The sequence below is a fragment of the Netta rufina genome (assembly GCF_964035555.1).
Source record: "Netta rufina genome assembly, chromosome: 2".
NCBI classification, from domain to species: domain Eukaryota; kingdom Metazoa; phylum Chordata; class Aves; order Anseriformes; family Anatidae; genus Netta; species Netta rufina.
Genome location: NC_140124.1, coordinates 157,981,491 through 158,003,807, shown reverse-complemented (window position 1 = coordinate 158,003,807; position 22,317 = coordinate 157,981,491). Strand labels below are relative to the sequence as shown.

Here is a 22,317-nt window from a genome sequence, read left to right as displayed (position 1 = left end):
TTTGCTTTGCCCCTTCTGCAACTTCATGATGTTCCTCTCTGCCCAGTTCTCCAGCCTCTGCACATCTTTCTGAATGGTGCCACGTTCATCACGTGCATCAGTCGCTCCTCCCAGTCTCGGGTCATCTGCAGACTTCCTGCGGGGTGACTCCATCCCATTTCCCACCTCACTAATGAGGATATGGAACAGTGCTGGCCTCACTGCCGAGCCCTAGCCCACACCGCTAGGTCCTTGCCTCCAACACCACTCTGTGCCAATCAGCACAAGCCTCCGCACCTAAGCAATTTGTCATTTTTTAGCCCACCTCAGCGTACCTTTATCTAACCCATACTTTGTCTGCTTCTCTTTGAGAGTATTACGAGAGCAACCATCTAAGAAAGCCCTTACTACAGCCTTTACTACTGTTGAGCAGCTGCTACCGCTCTCCCCTCAATCACCAAGCTGGTCACTTCAACGTAGAAGACACTAGGAAGGGTCCTGCATGAGTTTCAATATGTAAATGCTTGCTGACTACTGCCCATCACATTCTGGTTCTTCATCTGCTCGACAACACTATTCTGGGAGGATTTCCTTTAGAACCTTCCCAGCGACTGAAGTCAGGCCAACCAGCCTCTGGTTTCCTAAACCCTTCCTTCTTCACCTTCTTGAAAAGAGAAGAGGGGTGAGTCTCTTCCAGCCTTCAGGAGCCTCTCCCACTCACCAGGACCTTTCCAAGAGAATTAGTAGTGGCCTTGCAAGGACAACACACCATGCCCTAAGCATTCCTGGCTTCAGTGCAGCAGGCCTCACGGACCATGGCACACCCAGTTGCACAGCCCCCCTTCCTACCTTGCTTCATCTTCCTCAGCAACCAACACTACTCACTTCAGCTGCAAGCCAAATCCACCTCAGCTGAATGGGGACAGGCCTTGCCACTGGGCAGCCGTGCCAGGACCACGCATCCACGAGGTGCTCACGGCTGCGGACCTGCGCACCATGCATGTCTCCAACTGCCTGCTGCAGGGTCCCAACCCTGCATCTGACCATCAAACCTAGGCAGGGAAAGGGTCTCACCCTTGGACGCTCAGCACTGAACAAGACCCCAAAAGCTCTGCCTCAGTCTCCCTGACAAACCACTGCCCCTCAGCTCAGGGCTTGCAAGCTCTCAACCAGGCCTGCTTGCAAGCTCTCAACAACGTCCTGCTGTCGCAAACACCTCTCCTCCGCATGATCAAACTACCACCCCCAAGCTGCCACAAGAAGAAAACACGCAGCCTTCCTTCTCCCACAAAAGGACCTTTCAGGCACAAAGGCCACCAAACCACCGACCAATGAAGCACACACAAGGTGAAAGAGGAGGAATGAACACAAGCGCAAGGAGAGGGCAGGATGGCAAGGAGGGAACGAGTGTGACATCAATGCCTGTGCTTCGCGCCCAGCTCACCTGGGAAGCCCAGACCAGCCTGCATTATGGCGAGGCCAGCAAATAGGGCCCCCTCCTCGCAACAATGCAGCCGCAAACAGCACCGCATGAGTGACACACCATGACCTCACTTCATGACACCCCACCTCTCCCATGCTTTGGCCGCGTCTGCCGACTGCCCTCAAACACACGCTCCATGCAAAGCCACCCAAAGAGCCACTCTCACTTGAAAGCTGCCGACACGGCCACAGAGACACATCCTCAACAGGAGAAAAGGACACCAGAGCGTTGTGGGAACAACACACCCCGCCTCATTACTTGCCAGGCATTGTCATGTAAGAGCATCTCATACCAACTGCTGTCATGCGCAAAGCGTTTCTTGCCCCAAAGGCACTCAAGGACCAGCATAAAAGCCGGCCCTGTGCCTCGAACCCTCACACACTCCTCCCAACGCCTTCTCCCCTGCGACCAACAAGGTGAGCCTGAAATCCACTCCCATCCTTCGCCCACCGACCAGCCTTATCTCCCTACTCCCTGTCTCCCCCCATCCTCAGCAGCCCTTCTGCCTCCCCAAAGCTATGCTCCCCACTACCCAAGGCCTCCCTGCTCCCTTGGCCTCTTCCAGCAGTGCTCCACACACCCCTAACACTATCCGCCTTCCAAACACGCTCTCTTCCAGGCACCCTCCACACCACAGACATGTCCTGCTACGACATCTGCCGCCCCTGCGGACCCACCCCGCTGGCTAACAGCTGCAACGAGCCCTGTGTCAGGCAGTGCGAGGACTCCCGCGTCGTCATCCAGCCTCCTGCCGTGCTGGTCACCCTGCCAGGACCCATCCTCAGCTCCTTCCCCCAGAACACCGCCGTTGGATCCTCCGCATCAGCTGCCGTGGGCAGCAACCTCAGCGCCCAGGGAGTGCCCGTCTCCTCCGGCGGCTTCGGAGGCTTTGGCCTTGGAGGCTTTGGCTTCGGAGGCCTGGGCTGCATCAACGGCGGAAGAGCCTGCTACCCCTGCTAAGGACCCACGCCAACACCCCTGACAGCAGCCTCCAACACTGTGCCCGCCAGCTCTCAGGCTGAGGACGCTCCTCTGTGCTGCTCATGGCACACAGGCTCACCGGCTGCGTCTCATCATTCCATGGCACAAGAAAGCCAGCAAGGAAGGAAGGGGCCAGGCCTTGCTGTCAGGAAACATGGCCAACATACCTCCTTCTTTCTTCCTCTTTCTCCTTTCCGTAGCACCACCACCTACAGCTGTTACTCTCTGCTGCAATGCCTTGCTCACTAGCACAATCCCTCCGGAAACCTGGGGCTGCTCCTACCACGGAGTAGGGACACCTTAGGGCTCTGGGAAAATCTGCTCTACGCAAGGGACAAAGGCTGGTGGTCGCCTTCCAGGCTCCTCAGAATATGCACCTTGACGCTCTCTCTGTTTCATGTTTTCCTCAATAAAATCAATCTGCATCCCATATCCTCAGATGCCTCCTCTTGCTTTCTTCTCCCAACGCTCTTCCAACTTCACCCAACAAAAAGAACAAAGAGCAGGGCTCAAGTGGCCATCAGGGCCCAAACCTCTTGGTGTTCAAGAAGCATTTGGACAACGTTCTTACATAGCTCCTTCTCACTACCATGGAAAGACATGATGGGCCACTCAGCAGATAAGGAATTGCGTGCATGGTCACATCTCAAGAGTTGCGCTCAACAGCTCGGTGCCCAGGTGGACACCAGGGAGGAGTGGTGTCCCTCTGGGGTCTCTACTGAGGCCATTCGTATTTAACAGAGTTGTGCTGCATACGGACACCACACGTTTTGTGTGAGACTCCTCGTGGATTGTGTATGCTGCTTTGCGACGTCCCTGACCCACTGGGTCATCAGCTCCATAATCACGGCTGTTTCTCACTGAGTGAGAGTGGCTCTTTAAGTGGATCTGCATGGAGCGTACATTTGAGGGCAGTCGGCAGACGCGGCCAAAGCATGGGAGAGGTGGGGTGTCATGAAGTGAGGTCATGGCGTGTCACTCGTGCGGTGCTGTTTGTGGCTTCATTGCTGCGAGGAGGGGGCCCTAGTTGCTGGCCTCACCATAATACTCCCACATTGACAACAGATGCAGCCACAGAATCCCTTCCGTTTGGAAGTAACCTCTGGAGACCATGCACTGCCAGTGCCCTTGTCAAGTACAGGCATCTACAGGAGGCTGTACTGGACCATGTGCAGTTCCTGGGTTTCTCATATTAAAAACGATGGAAATGCAAAACCTCTGCTTGAGGTCCACTGCTTGACCACTCTCACAGGGAAAAAGGGGTTCCTTCCCTTCCAAAGAAATTGTTTCTCTGTGGCGTCCCCTCACCTTTGTCCTGGTAGCAGGCAGTAACTGAATTTAGCCTGGTTCCCTTGTCTTTGTACCCGCCCATCCGGGATTTAGAACAAGGAAGAGATTCAGCCTGAGCACCCTTCTCTGCGGGTTGAAAATGCCCAGCTCTCTTACCTTCTCTTCATATTGAAGAAGCTCCAGGCCTGTACCAGAATTGCAAGGTTGGTGTAAAGTACCAAAATTGCCTTATCTGAACTGTAGCCAGGATGGCAAATAACAGTCAATCATCTTGTGGTCCTATAAATAGTAGTCCTAAGCAAAGAACCCCATGAGCTCTCTAGGCATTGAAAACTCAATCTCTACCTGAGCTGGGACACCTCACAGCATACCCCTGAGGGAAAGTGCATCTCAGGGCTGACTCCTTGAGGACTCAGGTGCAGACAAACACCAACAAGGAATTAGGGTGAGTAATTCACTCCAGGGGGTATTTTGGAAGTTCGTGACTGAATTTATATACCCCCAAGAACCCTGCAGTAGGTCGCAGCTGAACTTTGCCACTGTTTCTATTGTAGAAAAACCCATTAAAATAATTCTGTTAAATTCTCAGATGATCATAGGTTGATTAAAAGCTGTTAAAAATCATACCATCTATACCTCAAAATAGAAAATAAATCCTAAATTGCTGCTCTATTAAAGCAGTGTAAAATCTAATGTGCCCAACCCTTAGTGTGGTCATCCATATGTATTGATGATGGGCTGGAAAACCAGCTGGTGCCCACCTGTGTTGTTGGTGATGACATCCTTGAGAGGGGAGGATCAGTGGGCCTTTACAACCCCACACGATGGCCTATTGAGCAAAACATTAGTAGTAGGTGAACTGGAAAGAGAGTTGGGTTGAAAAAAGGAAGAAGACGAATGTCAGGATGGGATGCAGATAGATTTTATTGAGGGGAAAAAAAAATAAAAGGAAGGAGCAAAAATAAAAGCACCTGAGTCTGAGGTGCTATTAGAGTGACCACCAGCTGCTCTCCCTTGTCTACAGCACATTTCCGAAGAGAACTAAGAACATCCTGTCCTAATGAGGAGAGTAGCAGAGAGGTAGTCAATCCATGGTGGCATTTGGACTATGAACCAGCCATGGCAGTAGAGAGTAGCGGCCGTAGGTGGTGGTGCTACGGAAAGGAGAAAGAGGAAGAAAGAAGAAGGTAGGTTGGCCATGTTTCTTGACAGCATGAGCTGGCTCCTTCCTTGCTTACTTGCTTTGATGTGTCATAGAATGATGAGCTGCAGCTGGTCAGCGTGTGCGCCATGAATAGCACAGAGGAGAGTCTTCAGGCCGAGAGCTGTCTTGCGTTGTATTGGAGGCTGCTGTCAGGGGTGTTGGCGTGGGTCCTTAGCAGGGGTAGCAGGCTCTTCTGCCAGAGAAGCAGCCCAGGCCTCCGAAGCCATAGCCTCCAAGGCCAAAGCCTCCGAAGCCGCCGGAGGAGATGGGCACTCCCTGGGCGCTGAGGTTGCTGCCCACGGCAGCTGATGCGGAGGATCCAACAGCGGTGTTCTGGGGGAAGGAGCTGAGGATGGGTCCTGGCAGGGTGACCAGCACAGCAGGAGGCTGGATGACGACGTGGGAGTCCTCGCACTGCCTGACACAGGGCTCGTTGCAGCTGTTAGCCAGCGGGGTGGGTCCGCAGGGGTTGCAGAGGTTGTAGCAGGACATGTCTGTGGTGTGGAGGGTGCCTGGAAGAGAGTGTGTTGGGAAGGCGGAGGGTATTGGGGGTGTGTGGAGTGGTACTGTGGGAGGCCAAGGGAGCAGGGAGTCCTTGGGTAGTGTGGAGCATGGCTTTGGGGAGGCAGAAGGGCTTCTGAGGCTGGGGGGATAGTAAGGTTTGGGAGATAAGGCTGGTCTGGTGTGTGAAGGATGGGAGTGTGGTTCAGGCTCACCTTGTTGGTCGCAGGGGAGAAGGTGTCAGCCGGAGTGTGTGAGGGTGCTACAAGCAGGTCCAGCTTATATATTGGCCCCCGAGTGCCTTTTGGGCAAGAAACCCTTTGCGCATGACAGCATTTGGCATGAGCTGCTCTTACATGACAATGCCTGGCAAGTAATGAGGTGGGGTATGTTGTTGTTCCCACAACGCTCTGGTGTCCTTTCCTCCTGTTGAGGATGCGTCTTTGTGGCCATGGCGGCAGCTTTCAAGAGTGGCTCTTTGGGTGGATTTGCATGGAGTGTGCGTTTGAGGGCAGTCAGCAGACGCGGCCAAAGCATGGGAGAGGTGGGGTGTCATGAAGTGAGGTCATGGCGTGTCACTCGTGCGGTGCTGTTTGCGGCTGCATTGTTGCGAGGAGGGGGCCCTATTTGCTGGCCTCGCATTAATACTGGCTGGTCTGGGCTTCTCAGATGTGCTAGGCACAAGGCACTGGCACTAGTTTCACAATCGTTCCCTCCTTGCCATCCTGCCAACTCCCTACGCTTGTGTTCATTCCTTGTCTTTCACCTTGGGTGTGCATCACCGGTCGGTGGTTTGGTGGCCTTTGTGCTTGGAAGGTCCTTTGTGGGAGAAGGGAGGTTGTGTGTTTTCTTCTTGTGGCAGCTTGGGGGTGGTCTGGCTCCCTTGTCTTCGTTCCTGCCCATCCGGGATTTAGAACAAGGAGGAGATTCAGTTGAGCACCCTTCTCTGCGGGTTGAAAATGCCCATCTCATCTTCTCTTCTATATTGAAGAGGCTCAAGGCCCTTCAGCATCTTGGTAGCCCTGCACTGGAATTGCTCCAGCCTGTCTGCTTCGACCTTCCACTGGGGCGCCTCAAACTGGACAAAGGACTCCACAAGGGGCCTCACCAGTGCTGAGGAGAGATGACGGAGCGCCTTCCTCAATTTGTTGGCAACGCTCTTCCCCATGCCCTCCTGGAGCCTGGTGGCCTCTTTTGCCGCAAGGCTGCATTGCTGATTCATCGTCAGCTTGCTCTCCAACAGCAACACAAGGTCCTGCTCGGCAAAGCTGCCTGCCCCTCTATCTGACAACCCCATGTCCTGCTGCTCACCATTAGTCCTCCCTAGAGGCAGCAATTTGCTTTGCCCCTTCTGCAACTTCATGATGTTCCTCTCTGCCCAGTTCTCCAGCCTCTGCACATCATTCTGAATGGTGCCACGTTCATCACGTGCATCAGTTGCTCCTCCCAGTCTCGGGACATCTTCAGACTTCCTGTGGGGTCACTCCATCCCATCACCCACCTCACTAATGAGGATATGGAACAGTGCTGGGCTTGCTGCTGACTCCTGGCCCACACCGATAGGGCCTTGCCTCTAACTCGGCTCTGTGCCACTCAGCACAGGACTCTGCCCCCAAGCAATTGGCCATTTTTCAGCCCACCTCAGCGTACCTTTATCTAACCCATACTTTGTTTGCTTTTCTATGAGCGTGTCATGCTAGCAAGAGCCAAAGAAAGCTCTTACTACATACAGGCTTTACTAAACTTGAGCTGCGGCCACTGCCTTTTCCTCATCCACCAAGCTGGTCACTTCAACGTAGAAGACGCTGAGGAGGCTCCCGTGTGACTTTCCCTATGTAAATCCTTGCTGACTACTGCCCATCACATTCTGGTTCTTCATCTGCTCGACAACACTATTCTGGGAGGATTTCCTTTAGAACCTTCCCAGCGACTGAAGTCAGGCCAACCAGCCTCTGGTTTCCTAAACCCTTCCTTCTTCACCTTCTTGAAAAGAGAAGAGGGGTGAGTCTCTTCCAGCCTTCAGGAGCCTCTCCCACTCACCAGGACCTTTCCAAGAGAATTAGTAGTGGCCTTGCAAGGACAACACACCATGCCCTAAGCATTCCTGGCTTCAGTGCAGTAGGCCTCACGGACAACCTCAGCGCCCAGGGAGTGCCCATCTCCTCCGGCGGCTTCGGAGGCTTTGGCCTTGGAGGCTTTGGCTTCGGAGGCCTGGGCTGCTTCTCTGGCAGAAGAGCCTGCTACCCCTGCTAAGGACCCACGCCAACACCCCTGACAGCAGCCTCCAACACCGTGCAAGCCAGCTCTCAGGCTGAGGATGCTCCTCTGTGCCGCTCATGGCACACAGGCTCACCGGCTGCGTCTCATCATTCCATGGCACAAGAAAGCCAGCAAGGAAGGAAGGGGCCATCCCATGCTGTCAGGAAACATGGCCAACATACCTCCTTCTTTCTTCCTCTTTCTCCTTTCCATAGCACCACCACCTACAGCTGCTACTCTCTGCTGCAATGCCTTGCTCACTAGCACAATCCCTCCGGAAGCCTGCTGGGGCTGCTCCTACCACGGAGTAGGGAGACCTTGGGGCTCTGGGAAAATCTGCTCTACGCAAGGGACGTAGGCTGGTGGTTGCCCTCCAGGCACTTCATAACGTGCACCTCCCACATGACGCTCCCTCTGTTTCATGTTTTCCTCAATAAAATCAATCTGCATCCTATATCCTCTGTGACCATGCACACAACTCCTTATCTGCTGAGTGGCCACCTTGTCTTTCCATGGTAGTGAGAAGGAGCTATGTAAAAACGTTGTCCAAATGCTTCTTGAACACCAAGAGGCTTGGGCCCTGATGGCCACTTCAGCCCTGCTTTTTCTCCTCTTTGTCAGGTGAAGTTGGAAGAGCGTTGGGAGAAGAAAGCAAGAGGAGGCATCTGAGGATATGGGATGCAGATTGATTTTATTGAGGAAAACATGAAACAGAGGGAGCGTCAAGGTGCATATTCTGAGGAGCCTGGAGGGCGACCACCAGCCTATGTCCCTTGCGCAGAGCAGATTTTCCCAGAGCCCCAAGGTCTCCCTACTCCGTGGTAGGAGCAGCCCCAGAAGGTTTCCGGAGGGATTGTGCTAGTGACCAAGGCATTGCAGCAGAGAGTAGCAGCTGTAGGTGGTGGTGCTACGGAAAGGAGAAAGAGGAAGAAAGGAGGTATGTTGGCCATGTTTCCTGACAGCATGGGCGAGCCCTTTCAGGGCTTCCTAGCTTTGTTGTGTCATAGAATGATGAGCCGCAACTGGTGAGCCCGTGTGCCATGAGCAGCACAGAGGAGCGTCCTCAGACTGAGAGCTGGCTTGCACGTTGTTGGAGGCTGCTGTCAGGGGTGTTGGCGTGGGTCCTTAGCAGGGGTAGCAGGCTCTTCCACCAGAGAAGCAGCCCAGGCCTCCGAAGCCAAAGCCTCCAAGGCCAAAGCCTCCGAAGCCGCCGGAGGAGATGGGCACTCCCTGGGCGCTGAGGTTGCTGCCCACGGCAGCTGATGCGGAGGATCCAACGGCGGTGTTCTGGGGGAAGGAGCTGAGGATGGGTCCTGGCAGGGTGACCAGCACGGCAGGAGGCTGGATGACGACGCGGGAGTCCTCGCACTGCCTGACACAGGGCTCGTTGCAGCTGTTAGCCAGCGGGGTGGGTCCGCAGGGGCGGCAGATGTCGTAGCAGGACATGTCTGTGGTGTGGAGGGTCCCTGGAAGAGAGCGTGTTTGGAAGGCGGATAGTGTTAGGGGTGTGTGGAGCGGTGGTGGGGGAGGCCAAGGGAGCAGGGAGGCCTTGGGTAGTGGGGAGCATAGCTTTGGGGGGGCAGAAGGGCTGCTGAGGCTGGGGGGAGACAGGGAGTAGGGAGATAAGGCCGGTCTGTGGAGGAATGGATGGGAGTGGGGTTCAGGCTCACCTTGTTGGTCGCAGGGGAGAAGGCGTCGGGAGGTGTGTGTGAGGGTTCGAGGCACAGGGCCGGCTTTTATGCTGGTCCTTGAGTGCCTTTGGGCAAGAAACCCTTTGTGCATGACAGCATTTGGCGTGAGCTGCTCTTACATGCCTAAGCCTGGCAAGTATTGAGGTGGGGTGTGTTGTTGTTCCCACAGCGCTCTGGTGTCCTTTTCTCCTGTTGAGGATTTGTCTCTGTGGCTGTGGCGGCAGCTTTTAAGTAAGAGTTGTCATTTGGGTGGCTTTGCATGGAGCGTGTGTTTGAGGGCAGTCGGCAGACGCGGCCAAAGCATGGGAGAGGTGGGGTGTCATGAAGTGAGGTCATGGCGTGTCACTCATGCGGTGCTGTTTGCGGCTGCATTGTTGCGAGGAGGGGGCCCTATTTGCTGGCCTCACCATAATGCAGGCTGGTCTGGGATTCCCAGGTGAGCTGGGCGCGAGGCGCAGGCATTGATGTCACACTCGCTTCCTCCTTGCCATCCTGCAATCTCCCAGCGCTTGTGTTCATTCCTTCTCTTTCACATTGCGTGTTCTTCAGCGGTCGGTGGTTTGGTGGCCTTTGTGCCTGAAAGATCCTTTTGTGGGAGAAGGGAGGCTGCGTGTTTTCTTCTTGTGGCAGCTTGGGGGTGGTAGTTTGATCATGCGGAGGAGAGGTGTTTGCGACTGTAGGACGTTGTCCTCTCAGGCCCGGTTAAGAGCTTGCAAGCCCTGAGCTGAGGGGCAGTGGTTTGTCAGGGAGACTGAGGCAGAGCTTTTGGGGTCTTGTTCGGTGCTGAGCGTCCAAGGGTGAGACCCTTTCCCTGCCTAGGTTTGATGGTCAGACGCAGGGTTTGGACCCCGCAGCAGGTAATTGGAGGCATGAATGGTGCGCAGGGCTGCAGCCGTGAGCACCTTGTTGATGGGTGGTCCTGGCATGGCTGCCGAGTGGCAAGGCCTGTCCCCATTCGGCTGAGGTGGATTTGGCTTGCAGCTGAAGTGAGTAGTGTTGGTTGCTGAAGAAGATGAAGCAAGGTAGGAATGGGGGCTGTGCAACTGGGTGTGCCATGGAGTGTGTGAGGACCCTCACACACTCCTTTCGACACCTTCTCCCCTGCGACCAACAAGGTGAGCCTGAACCCCACTCCCATCATTCGCCCACCTGACCAGCCTTGTCTGCCCAGCCTTACTATCCCCCCAGCCTCAGAAGCCCTTCTGCCTCCCCAAAGCCATGCTCCCCACTACCCAAGGACTCCCTGCCCCCTTGGCCTCCCCACCACCACTCCACACACCCCTAACACCCGTCCGCCTTCCCAACACGCTCTCTTCCAGGCACCCTCCACAACACAGACATGTCCTGCTACGACATCTGCCGCCCCTGCGGACCCACCCCGCTGGCTAACAGCTGCAACGAGCCCTGTGTCAGGCAGTGCGAGGACTCCCGCGTCGTCATCCAGCCTCCTGCCGTGCTGGTCACCCTGCCAGGACCCATCCTCAGCTCCTTCCCCCAGAACACCGCCGTTGGATCCTCCGCATCAGCTGCCGTGGGCAGCAACCTCAGCGCCCAGGGAGTGCCCATCTCCTCCGGCGGCTTCGGAGGCTTTGGCCTTGGAGGCTTTGGCTTCGGAGGCCTGGGCTGCTTCTCTGGCAGAAGAGCCTGCTACCCCTGCTAAGGACCCAGGCCAACACCCCTGACAGCAGCCTCCAACACCGTGCAAGCCAGCTCTCAGGCTGAGGATGCTCCTCTGTGCCACTCATGGCACACGGGCTCACCAGCCGTAGCTCATTCCATGGCACAAGAAAGCCAGCAAGGAAGGAAGGGGCCAGCCCATGCTGTCAGGAAACATGGCCAACATACCTCCTTCTGTTTTCCTCTTCCTCCTTTCCATAGCACCACCACCTACAGCTGCTACTCTCTGCTGCAATGCCTTGCTCACTAGCACAATCCCTCCGGAAGCCTGCTGGGGCTGCTCCTACCACGGAGTAGGGAGACCTTGGGGCTCTGGGAAAATCTGCTCTACGCAAGGGACATAGGCTGGTGGTCGCCCTTCAGGCACCTCAGAATGTGCACCTTGACGCTCCCTCTGTTTCATGTTTTCCTCAATAAAATCAACCTGCATCCTATATCCTCAGATGCCTCCTCTTGTTTTCTTCTCCCAACGCTCTTCCAACTTCACCCGACAAAAAGAATAAAAAGCAGGGCTCAAGTGGCCATCAGGGCCCAAGCCGCTTGGTGTTCCAGAAGCATTTGGACAATGCTCTTACATAGTTCCTTCTCACTACCAGGGAAAGACATGACGGGCCACTCAGCAGATAAGGAATTGCCTGCATGGTCACATCTCAAGAGTTGCACACACAGCTAGCTTGTCTTGAGAAGTTAGTTGAGAGTTTAGTGAGACTGATGTCTCAGTAAAATGGAGAGACAACTATTTGAAATTTTGGAATAAGTGCTCGAGGTGTCTCAGTGAGGCTAAACACTTGTTCACCTCTTAAGTGATGGTTCAGAGTTGAGGAAACATCAAGACTCAGATGCGGAGGATATGCAATGAAGTACTTACATGGTATTGTCTTTGGCAACAAAGCCTGCAACCCTAGGTATCTGTAACACCAGGCAATCTTGGTGTGCTGAGTCTAAGAGACATAGTATGGAGAGTGGAGCAGAGCAAAGGCACTGTGGCCAGACTCTGTGACATCCCTTCCGGGATCAGGAACCAGATGGTATTGTGGAACTGACAGACTGCATGGGCAGCTCTGGCTCAAACTGATATCCAAAGCATGGCCTTTTGGTGAACAAGGACTTGTACTCCTGTTGCTTCTAATTTACTAGACTGAAAGTGCATTCTCTTGTTTGTGAATCCGTGATCGTGATTGTGTAATTGTGCTTATAATGCTTATTGCATTAAGTGTGCATGCATGATGGTGATAATTCAAGATACATTGAATGTAACCAGACTTACAGTGGCAGTCAGCTTTACCGAGCAGAACCTTGAGTCAGCAATGCAGCCTTGCGGCAAAAGAGGCCACCAGGCTCCAGGAGGGCATGGGGAAGAGCGTTGCCAGCAAACTGAGGAATGCACTCCGTCATCTCTCCTCAGCACTGGTGAGGCCCCTTGTGGAGTCCTTTGTCCCGTTTGAGGCGCCCCAGTGGAAGGTTGAAGTAGACAGGCTGGAGCAATTCCAGTGCATTGCTAACAAGATGCTGGAGGGCCTCGAGCCTCTTCAATATGAGGAGAAGTTGAGAGAGCTGGGCGATTTTAACCCACAGAGAAGGGTGCTCAGTCTGAATCTCCTTCTTGTTCCAAATCCCAGATGGCCGGGTACAAAGACAAGGGACCCAGACTAAATTCAGTTACTGCCTGGTGCCAGGAGAAAGGGTATGCCTCACAGCATAGCCCTGAAGGGAAGTGCATCTCAGGCCTATCTCCTTGAGGAACAATCTCAGATGCAGACAAACAGCAACAAGGAATTAGGGTATACTCTAGGGTGTATTTTGGAAGTGCATGACTGAATTTATATATCCCCAAGAACCCTGCAGTAAGTCGCAGCTGAACTTTGCCATTCTTGAGCCTTTAAGTCACTGTTTCTATTGTAGCAAATCCCATTAAAATAATTCTTTTAAATTCTCAGATGAATAAAGGTTGATGAAGAGCTGTTAAAAATCATACCATCTATACCTCAAAATAGAAAATAAATCCCAAATTGCTGCTCTATTAAAGCAGTGTGAAATCTAATTCCATGACATGTGCCCAACCCTTAGTGTGGTCATCCATATGTATTGATGATGGGCTGGAAAACCAGCTGGTGCCCACCTGTGTTGTTGGTGATGACATCCTTGAGAGGGGAGGTTCAGTGGGCCTTTACAACCCCACCCAATGGCCTCTTGAGCAAAGTGTTAGTAGTAGGTAAAGCGGAAAGCACATTGGGTTGAAAAAAGAAAGACAACAAATGTCAGGATGGGATGCAGATAGATTTTATTGAGAGGAAAAAAAAAATAAAAGGAAGGAGCAACAATACAAGAGCCAGGGTTTGAGGTCCTATTAGAGTGACCACCACCTGCTCTCCGTCATCTACAGCACATTTCCCCATAGCACTGAGATCTTCCTGTCCTACTGAGGAGAGGAGCAGAGAGAGTGTCAATCCATGGTGGCATTTGGCTTATGAACCAGTCATAGCAGCAGAGAGTAGTGGCCGTAGGTGGTGGTGCTATGGAAAGGAGAAAGAGGAAAAAAGAAGGAGGTATGTTGGCCATGTTTCCTGACAGCATGGGATGGCCCATTCCTTCCTTTCTTGCTTTCTTGCTCATGGAATGAGCTACGGCTGGTGAGCCCGTGTGCCATGAGCGGCACAGAGGAGCGTCCTCAGCCTGAGAGCTGGCTTGCACGGTGTTGGAGGCTGCTGTCAGGGGTGTTGGCGTGGGTCCTTAGCAGGGGTAGCAGGCTCTTCCGCCAGAGAAGCAGCCCAGGCCTCCAAAGCCATAGCCCCCAAAGCCAAAGCCTCCGAATCCCCCAGAGGAGATGGGCACTCCCTGGGCGCTGAGGTTGCTGCCCACAGCAGCTGATGCGGAGGATCCAACGGCGGTGTTCTGGGGGAAGGAGCTGAGGATGGGTCCTGGCAGGGTGACCAGCACGGCAGGAGGCTGGATGACGACGCGGGAGTCCTCGCACTGCCTGACACAGGGCTCGTTGCAGCTGTTAGCCAGCGGGGTGGGTCCGCAGGGGCGGCAGATGTCGTAGCAGGACATGTCTGTGTTGTGGAGGGTGCCTGGAAGAGAGGGTGTTTGGAAGGTGGAAGGTGTTCTGGGTGTGTGGAGCGGTGGTGGGGGAGGCCAAGGGAGTGGGGAGGCCTGGGGTTGTGGGGAGCATGGGGGTGGGAAGCTGGAAGGGCTGCTGAGGTTGGGGTCACAGGGCGTATGGAAAGACAGGCCTGGTGGGGTGGGCGAAGGAGGGAATCGGGGTTCAGGCTCACCTTGTTGTTCGCAGAGGAGAAGGCGTCGGGAGGAGTGTGTGAGGGTGTGAGGTGCAGGGCCAGCTTTTATGCTGGTCCTTGAGTGCCCATGGGGCAAGAGAGCCTTTGCGCATGACAGCATTTGGCATGACCTGCTCTTACATGTCAAAGCTTGGAAAGTAATGAGGTGGGGTGTGTTTTTGATCCTGCAACACTCAATTTTCACATCCTCCTCTTGAGGACATCTATTTGGCAATGGTTGTACCTTTCACGTGAAAGTAATTATTAGAGGCCAAGGGATTGCTCTTGAAGGTGCATGTCAGGGCGGGCAGAAGACGTGACCCAAGCATAGGAGAGGAGTGGTGTTTTCAGTGAGGTCATGGTGCTGCTCTCATGTGGTGTGGTTGCGGCTTCATTGTCAAGAGGGGCTTCCTGCATACAGTGGGCATGAGGTGCAGCCACTTCCTATTACGACAAGGTTACCCATCTAATTGACCAAAGGAAGGCAGTACATGCAATTTCTTTGGATTTCAGCAAACCTTTTGATACTGTTTCTCACAACATCCTCCGGAACAAAATGTCTAGCATGTAGTTATATAAATACATAACACAGTTGGTGGACTGTTGGCTGACTGGTCAAGTTCAAAGGGTTGTAGTAAATGGGGTTATATGAGTCTTGCAGCCAGTCACTAGTGGGGTTCACCAGGTCTTAATTTTGGACCCAGTTCTCTGTGATGTTTTTGTAAATGATCTGGATATAAGTCTCAAATGCATACTAGGTAAGTTTGCAGATGATAGGAAATAAGGAGTTGCTGTTGTCTCCCTCAATGTTGTCGAGAGAGATCTTGATAGACCACAGGGCTGTGCAACCACCAATCCCATGAAGTTGAAGACTAATTGTCATATTTGGCACTTGGTACAGGGCACCCTGGCAATATGTACAGAATGGGAGATGAGAGAGCTGGAGAGCTGCCTTGTGGAAAGGGATCTGGGGATTCTAGTTGACAGCAAGATGAGTATGAGTCAACAGTGTGCCCTTGTAGCCAAAAGAGCAAACCATGTCCTGGGATAAATCAAAAGCACTGCTGGCTGGTCAAGGAACATGACTGTCTGGCAGTTGACATGGGTCTTGTTGACACGGGTATTTAGCAGGGATCGAATACTTCCTCAGCTCAGGTGGAAACCAAAAAGTTTGCATCCATGAACTGATAGAGCTCCCTCACGTCACATTTTCAATTAATTGTTGAATATCACAGGATTTGTGAGCGGTTCCTGAGGACTAGAAGTGACTGATACCACTCCTTACTAAACACAAGGCAATTTTAGTCAGACAGTAAACATTTGAGACAATACATATTTGAACTTCTAATTTTTTCATTCCAAAGGAATCACTAGATTTGGAATGGACAACAATGGACTTTGGAATGGACAACTCATCAGGAGGAAAACAGGAGGAAATGAAAAGGTAGAGTTGCGGGAAGAACAGCACACCCCACCTCATTACTTGCCAGGCTTTGGTATACAAGAGCGGCTCTTGCAAAATGCTGTTGTGCGCAAAGGCTCTCTTGCCCCCAGGCACTCAAGGACCGGCATAAAAGCCGGCCCTGCGCCTCGCACCCTCACACACTCCTCCCGACACCTTCTCCCCTGCGACCAACAAGGTGAGCCTGAACCCCACTCCCAACCTTTGCCTGCCCCATCTGACCCATCTCTCCACACGCCCTCTGCCCCCAGCCTCTGCAGCCTTTCTGCCTCCCCAAAGCCATGCTCCACACTACCCTAGGCTCCCTACCCCCTTGGCCTCCCCCACCACCGCTCCACACACGCCCAACACCCTCAGCCTTCACAACACCCTCTCTTCCAGGCACCCTCCACAACACAGACATGTCCTGCTACAACTTCTGCAACCCCTGCGGACCCACCCCGCTGGCTAACAGCTGCAACGAGCCCTGTGTCAGGCAGTGCGAGGACTCCCGCGTCGTCATCCAGCCTCCTGCCGTGCTGGTCACCCTGCCAGGACCCATCCTCAGCTCCTTCCCCCAGAACACCGCCGTTGGATCCTCCGCATCAGCTGCCGTGGGCAGCAACCTCAGTGCCCAGGGAGTGCCCATCTCCTCTGGAGGCTTCGGAGGCTTTGGCTTTGGGGGCTATGGCTTCGGAGGCCTGGGCTGCTTCTCTGGTGGAAGAGCCTGCTACCCCTGCTAAGGACCCAGGCCAACACCCCTGACAGCAGCCTCCAACACCGTGCAAGCCAGCTCTCAGGCTGAGGACGCTCCTCTGTGCCGCTCATGGCACACGGGCTCACCGGCTTCGGCTCATCATTCCATGGCACAAGAAAGCCAGCAAGGAAGGAAGGGGCCAGCCCTTGCTGTCAGGAAACATGGCCAACATACCTCCTTCTTTCTTCTTTTTTCTCCTTTCCATAGCACCACCACCTACCACCGCTACTCTCTGCTGCAATGCCTTGCTCACTAGCACAATCCCTCCGGAAACCTTCTGGGGCTGCTCCTACCACGGAGTAGGGAGACCTTGGGGCTCTGGGAAAATCTGCTCTGCGCAAGGCACACAGGCTGGTGGTCGCCCTTCAGGCACCTCAGAATGTGCACCTTGACGCTCCCTCTGTTTCATGTTTTCCTCAATAAAATCAATCTGCATCCTATATCCTCAGGTGCCTCCTCTTGCTTTCTTCTCCCAACGCTCTTCTAACTTCACCCGACAAAAAGAACAAAAAGCAGGGCTCAAGTGGCCATCAGGGTCCAAGCCTCTTGGTGTTCAAGAAGTGTTTGGACGAGGCTCTTACATAGCTCCTTCTCACTACCATGGAAAGATATGATGGGCCACTCATCAGATAAGGAGTTGTGTGCATGGTCACATCTCAAGAGTTGCTCTCAACAGCTCGGTGCCCAGGTGGACACCAGGGAGGAGTGGTGTCCCTCTGGGGTCTCTATTGAGGCCAGTATTATTTAACAGAGTTGTCCCTCACACAGACACAGTATGGTGCGAGACTCCTCATGGATCGTGTTTGCACCTTTGTGCCGTCCCTGACCCACTGGGTCATCAGCTCCACAACCATGGCTATTTCTGTCAAGGCACAATCCAGAGAAGCACAGAAATGGGCTGTTGTGGTTTCACCCAGCTGGGCATCTGAGTTTCAGGACTGATGTAACATTAGTTAATCATGAATCATAGCAGAGTTTGGGAAAAATATACTCCACCACATTTTTCTCTAACTTTTTTATAAGTTAACGTGATTGTCATGTAGTCAAACAGTTTTTCGACTCTGATGTGATACATCATTTTCCCATGAATTATTTCAATAGGCACATGTTTTAAGGAGGTACCCGCCTTTCTTTTTGGTCATGGATTTGCCCATCAAGGAAGGGTCACATTAAGGTCTATTGTGATTCATAATAGACCTCATAAGCCTCTGCCACACTTATGTCAAGCGCAGGAGAAGAGCGGACTCCCACAACATACGAAGTCTGTTCTGACCACGTGAAGTTGGGTTCTCAATATCTCCAAGGATGAGGACCCAAAAACTAATCCTCTGTTGTGGTGGTTTTACTCAGGTGGGCAGCCGAGCTCCACCACAACTGTTTTCTCACTCCCTCTCCTCAAAGGGAAAGGGGGCGAAAATATAATGAAAAACGCTCAAATATTGAGATAAGGGCAGGGAGATCACTCAACAATTACCGTCACAGGCAAAACAGACTCAGTATAGGGAGATGAGAGAAATATATTAACTGTTGTTAACAAACTAGAGAAGTGAGAGACAACGAGAACAAACTAAAAATGCCTTTCACCCATCCAACCTCTTCCACCTCCTCCCCACTGAGCGACAAAGGGTAATGGAGGAATGGGGGCTGTGATCAGTCTGTAACACTTCATCTCCACCGCTCCTTCTGGGTCACTCTCTTCTTCTGCTCCAAGGTGGGGTCCCTCCCCTTATGTTGCCATCCTTCCTGAACTGATCCTGTGTGGGCTTCCCACAGGCAGCAGCTCTTCAAGAACTGCTCCAAATATGGGTCCATACCCCAGGGTCATCAATCATGAGCAAACTGCTCCAACGTGGGTCTCCCATGGGCTGCAGGTCCAGACTGGAGCCTGTTCCTGTGGGGGCTCTCCATGGGCCGCAGCCTCCTCCAGGCCACATCCACCTGCTCCACCGGGGGCTCCTCCACCCATGGGGGGGCTGCAGCGTGGAGCTCTGCTCCATGTGGGACCCATGGGCTGCAGGGGCACAGCCTGCTCCACCAGGGGACTCTCCATGTGCCGCAGGGGAAGTTCAGTTAAATATGCTCTCACAGTGGTACCAACAACATTGCTTTTTCACAGAATCACAGAATATTAGAGATTGGAAGGGACCCTGAAAGATCATCTAGTCACATGCCCCCTACCTGAGCAGGAAAACCTAAATCATGTCACACAGGAACACATCCAGGAGGTTTTTGAAAGTCTCCAGAGAAGGAGACTCCACAACCCCCCTGGGCAGCCTCTTCCAGTGTTCTGTCACCCTCAACGTAAAAAATTGTTGTCTCATATTTAAGTGGAACCTCCTTTGTTCCAGCTTACACCCATTGCCCCTTGTCCTATCAATGGGTGTCACCGAGAAGAGCCTGGCTCCACTCTCCTGACCTTGAACACTTCCACAGCTTCTGTGGGCAACCCGTTCCAGTGTCTCACCACCCTCACAGTAAATTATGTCTTCCTAATAGCTAATCTAAATCCATCCTCCTTTTTGAAAACCGTTACATTTTGTGCTATCACTACAGGTAAAAAGCTCTTTTCCATCTTTCTTATAGGCTTCCTTTAATACTTAAAGGCCACAATGAGATCTCCCCAAAGCCCTCTTCTGTGAGAACACAATTCTCTCAGTTTTTAAGAGGTGTTTTAGCCTTCTCATCACTTTTGTGTCCCTCCTCTGAACCTGCTACAATAGATCCATGTCTTTAACTTTAACTTTTGGTTAGCCCAGAAGTGGCTAGGCAGTTAGACTGGATAATCTTTGAAGGTCCCTTCCACCTGAACTATTCTATTCAATCCCACTCCAGGCTCAGCAAAGACAGAGAAATGGCCTCACCCCATGACACTCAACCACCCCCCCAAGAGACCATAAAGGCCATCACTAACCAGGCTGCTATTCCTGTGGCTCACATTCCTCCTCGAGCAATGCCACCAGCCTCTGCCCTCAGCAGAGCTGGGCACTCACAGCCCCAGCAGGCAGCTAACAACCAGAGCCTGCCAGTCATAGGGCACCTGGCAGCCCCAGCACCTGCAGAAGCTTCTGGAAGCTTCCAGAAAGTGCCCACCAGGACCCCACAATCAACACCTCCCCGTAAAATAAGGACATAATCTTGACCAAACTGCCCGCCAAACAACTGCTGGGCTGCGGTGGGGGCAAGTGAGGAAACAAATGGCTAGAAATACTGCTGAAAAACAGACAAAATACTGCACGTACAGATATTAGGGAGATTAGAAGGGTTGAAGAAAAGCAAAATGCCCCATTAAGGTAACACCCAAAAGCTGCAGTCAATACCTCAACACGTACTGTTCATCTTGGCTGTGCTGCAAGACGCCAGGGAGACCTGTTCATGGTCTTGTCATGATTCCCCTGCCACGATCTCCCTTTGGTGTCCAACCGCCTAGGAGTCTCCATGACACGGTGTCCTCTCCCTGTGGGGAACCACGGTCATCCTCACATGGTCCCCCTTGCTGTGAGGACCCTGCTAAAGCCATGCAAGGTGCCCATGTCACCACCCCCTTGCCATGGAGTCCTCAGCTGACCAAGCAGAGGGTCCTTGTTCCACCATCCACCCCGCCGTGTGGTTCCCATTCTGCCTACACGGGAGTCCTCAGGCCTTGGTCACTTCTTGCTACAGGGTCACCAAATGATCTGTGTTGGGGGGATGCCCAGGTGACCATCAGGCCACCAACCTGACTCCTGCAAGGTCCCTGGGCCACCTGTGTAGGGGACCCCAAGTGTGAGAAACAAAGTGGTGTTTTTGCAGCAGAATGTGTTTTTGCAGTGAAAAAATCCACCAACCTTTCATATTCAAGAGTGATTGTGCAGCATAGCAGTGAGGAGTACGTTAAGAAGATAAGGGGAAGGAGCCACAGTCCCAAAATAAGGAGGGTAGTAAGAAAAACAGGATGAGCAGTATGAAATTGGTAAAAGCAAAAACCATGGGCCCTCTAGTCATGAGAGAAGAAGGAAAAATAATAAATAAAAGGAAAAAGGAGAAATGAACGGTTGGACAAATAAAATTGTACGTTTATGGTACAGAAGTGCGTTGAGTAGTTTGTGAACCTGTAGTGAGGAACCAGGGGAGGAATTGAGCGTTGGGTACTAGGGAATATAGGGTTATGATATCCTTTTCCTGTGTACTCCTGCCATTGCAATCACAAAGAAAATAGCTTTACAGAAGACCCTGTCTGAGAAAATTACTGAGTTTTTTTCTCACACAAGTCACCATCCTTCTGCCCCAGTGTCCCCGAGGTACCCATGCAGGAAGCTCCCGGTCACCATCCTCCCCACAAAGGGGTCCCCAAGGCATCGTATGGGGACGCTGGGGACCAGGAACAGGAACAAGACCCTGCTCTGCTGTGGAGATGGGACTCCTATGGGGCTGCACGGGTAAGAGCTGGTGGGGTGAAGGCACTTTCCCTTGTGCCACCTTCCCATGTTGGGTACTCAAACACTGATCTTTGAATACTACCACCTCCCTCCTCCTCCAGTTGCCCATCACCGTTGCTGTTCACTTTTTCTTCTCTTTTTTTTTTTTTTTTTTTTTTAATTTTTATTTTCAGTTTTTGCTCTCTGTAATTCCTGCCGTGCAGGAAGGCTCCTGCAAAACAGGTGAGCTCTGGGGTGAGACTTGCAGTCTCCGGGGCTATTGGCAGCACTGAAATATTCATCAAAAGCAAATTTAGAGAACCTCTCCGCAGCAGCTGGAGTCCAGAGCGCTGGAGAGTTCGGCACACAGCTGCAGTCGGCCTCATTTCAAAGACGAAGCTTTTGCTGGGAACAAAGGCCTTCCCTGAAATCAAAACCAAGCATCACCTGCCTCGGAGCCAGGCAAAGAGAGGAGGAATGGGCTTGGATCTGCTTGGCGTTTTCATGCCGTGATTTAGTGCAGATAGCTCATCTCCCCTGGAGACGTGCCTCGTTGGCCTTGAGGGGTTTATTTCAGTTCATCTTCTACTAATCTCTATTCAATACAAGGAAAAAAAAATATATAAATCTTATTACCTGCTCTTATGAGAGAGTTGTTCTCCTTGGAGTTCTGCCAGCTCGACGTCAACCCTTGGACTGGAACGGGTGCCGATCTCGTCTCTCTGCAGCCCTGTGACATGCCTGAGCAGCCAGGCCCAGCGGGATGTCTGCCTCATGCTTCAGAGGCCGTCTGAGCCCAAACTTGCTCCAGAGCTGCTCGTTTCGGGCACAGTCAGCTCAGACGGGTTCAGGGAGCGCTTGGGAGGAGGCTCACAGCCACGTTGTCCTCCACCCAGATCCCCCACCTCCTGGCAGCATGGATGGACCGGCGCACGCTTCCCTCCCATCCACCCTCGTGCCAGCAGCCCCCAGGGGAGCCAGAGGCGAGGTCGCCTTGGCTTTTCCCTGCCCAGCCTGGGTATTTGCTGTACCTCATCCTTAGGAGACCCCAAGCCAGGCACGCAGCAGGAGAAACCTGCCGGAGCAGGTCCACCTTCACCCTCCTGAGCTACAGGTGGAGCGGGTGGCACCTCTCCCAGTGTCTGACTCGCGTTGTGACTCTCAGCTGGCCCAAAACTCATCACAGAGTGGTCACAGCCTGCAGCCACGCGGGGTCTTTCCCTCGTCTCCCTCGGGAGGACTGGACTCGGCAGGGCCAAAGGCGAAGCGGTGGCGAGGGCATTAGCGCACAGCAGCCGCTCCACGCAAGCCAGGAGCCTGCGAGGAGTCAGATTTATACCTTTTATTTATACCCAAGGCCAGAAATGCTTCATTTGAATTGCGAT

The 22,317-nt window shown here is 53.0% G+C and overlaps 6 protein-coding genes across 6 annotated transcripts; 3 read left to right on the top strand and 3 right to left on the bottom strand.

Moving 5' to 3' along the window:
* Window positions 1-2,101: 2,101 nt before the first annotated feature.
* LOC311222400 (feather keratin 1-like) lies at window positions 2,102-2,422 on the top strand (the record flags this gene model as incomplete). Its single annotated transcript, XM_084306671.1, has 1 exon — window positions 2,102-2,422. The coding sequence occupies one exon, from the start codon at window positions 2,102-2,104 to the stop codon at window positions 2,420-2,422; it is 321 nt and encodes a 106-aa protein (XP_084162797.1).
* Window positions 2,423-5,108: 2,686 nt separating this feature from the next.
* Window positions 5,109-5,429, bottom strand: LOC311206932 (feather beta keratin-like; the record flags this gene model as incomplete). Its single annotated transcript, XM_084282736.1, has 1 exon — window positions 5,109-5,429. The coding sequence occupies one exon, from the start codon at window positions 5,427-5,429 to the stop codon at window positions 5,109-5,111; it is 321 nt and encodes a 106-aa protein (XP_084138862.1).
* A 3,393-nt stretch (window positions 5,430-8,822) lies between these two features.
* Window positions 8,823-9,143, bottom strand: LOC311206187 (feather keratin 1-like; the record flags this gene model as incomplete). The annotated part of the gene is made up of 1 exon (XM_084281425.1): window positions 8,823-9,143. The coding sequence occupies one exon, from the start codon at window positions 9,141-9,143 to the stop codon at window positions 8,823-8,825; it is 321 nt and encodes a 106-aa protein (XP_084137551.1).
* Window positions 9,144-10,727: 1,584 nt separating this feature from the next.
* LOC311206901 (feather keratin 1-like) lies at window positions 10,728-11,048 on the top strand (the record flags this gene model as incomplete). The annotated part of the gene is made up of 1 exon (XM_084282692.1): window positions 10,728-11,048. One exon carries the CDS (start codon window positions 10,728-10,730, stop codon window positions 11,046-11,048), a length of 321 nt encoding a protein of 106 aa, XP_084138818.1.
* Window positions 11,049-13,795: 2,747 nt separating this feature from the next.
* LOC311206263 (feather keratin 1-like) lies at window positions 13,796-14,116 on the bottom strand (the record flags this gene model as incomplete). Its single annotated transcript, XM_084281516.1, has 1 exon — window positions 13,796-14,116. One exon carries the CDS (start codon window positions 14,114-14,116, stop codon window positions 13,796-13,798), a length of 321 nt encoding a protein of 106 aa, XP_084137642.1.
* A 2,087-nt stretch (window positions 14,117-16,203) lies between these two features.
* Window positions 16,204-16,524, top strand: LOC311206045 (feather keratin 1-like; the record flags this gene model as incomplete). The annotated part of the gene is made up of 1 exon (XM_084281201.1): window positions 16,204-16,524. The coding sequence occupies one exon, from the start codon at window positions 16,204-16,206 to the stop codon at window positions 16,522-16,524; it is 321 nt and encodes a 106-aa protein (XP_084137327.1).
* Window positions 16,525-22,317: the final 5,793 nt, after the last annotated feature.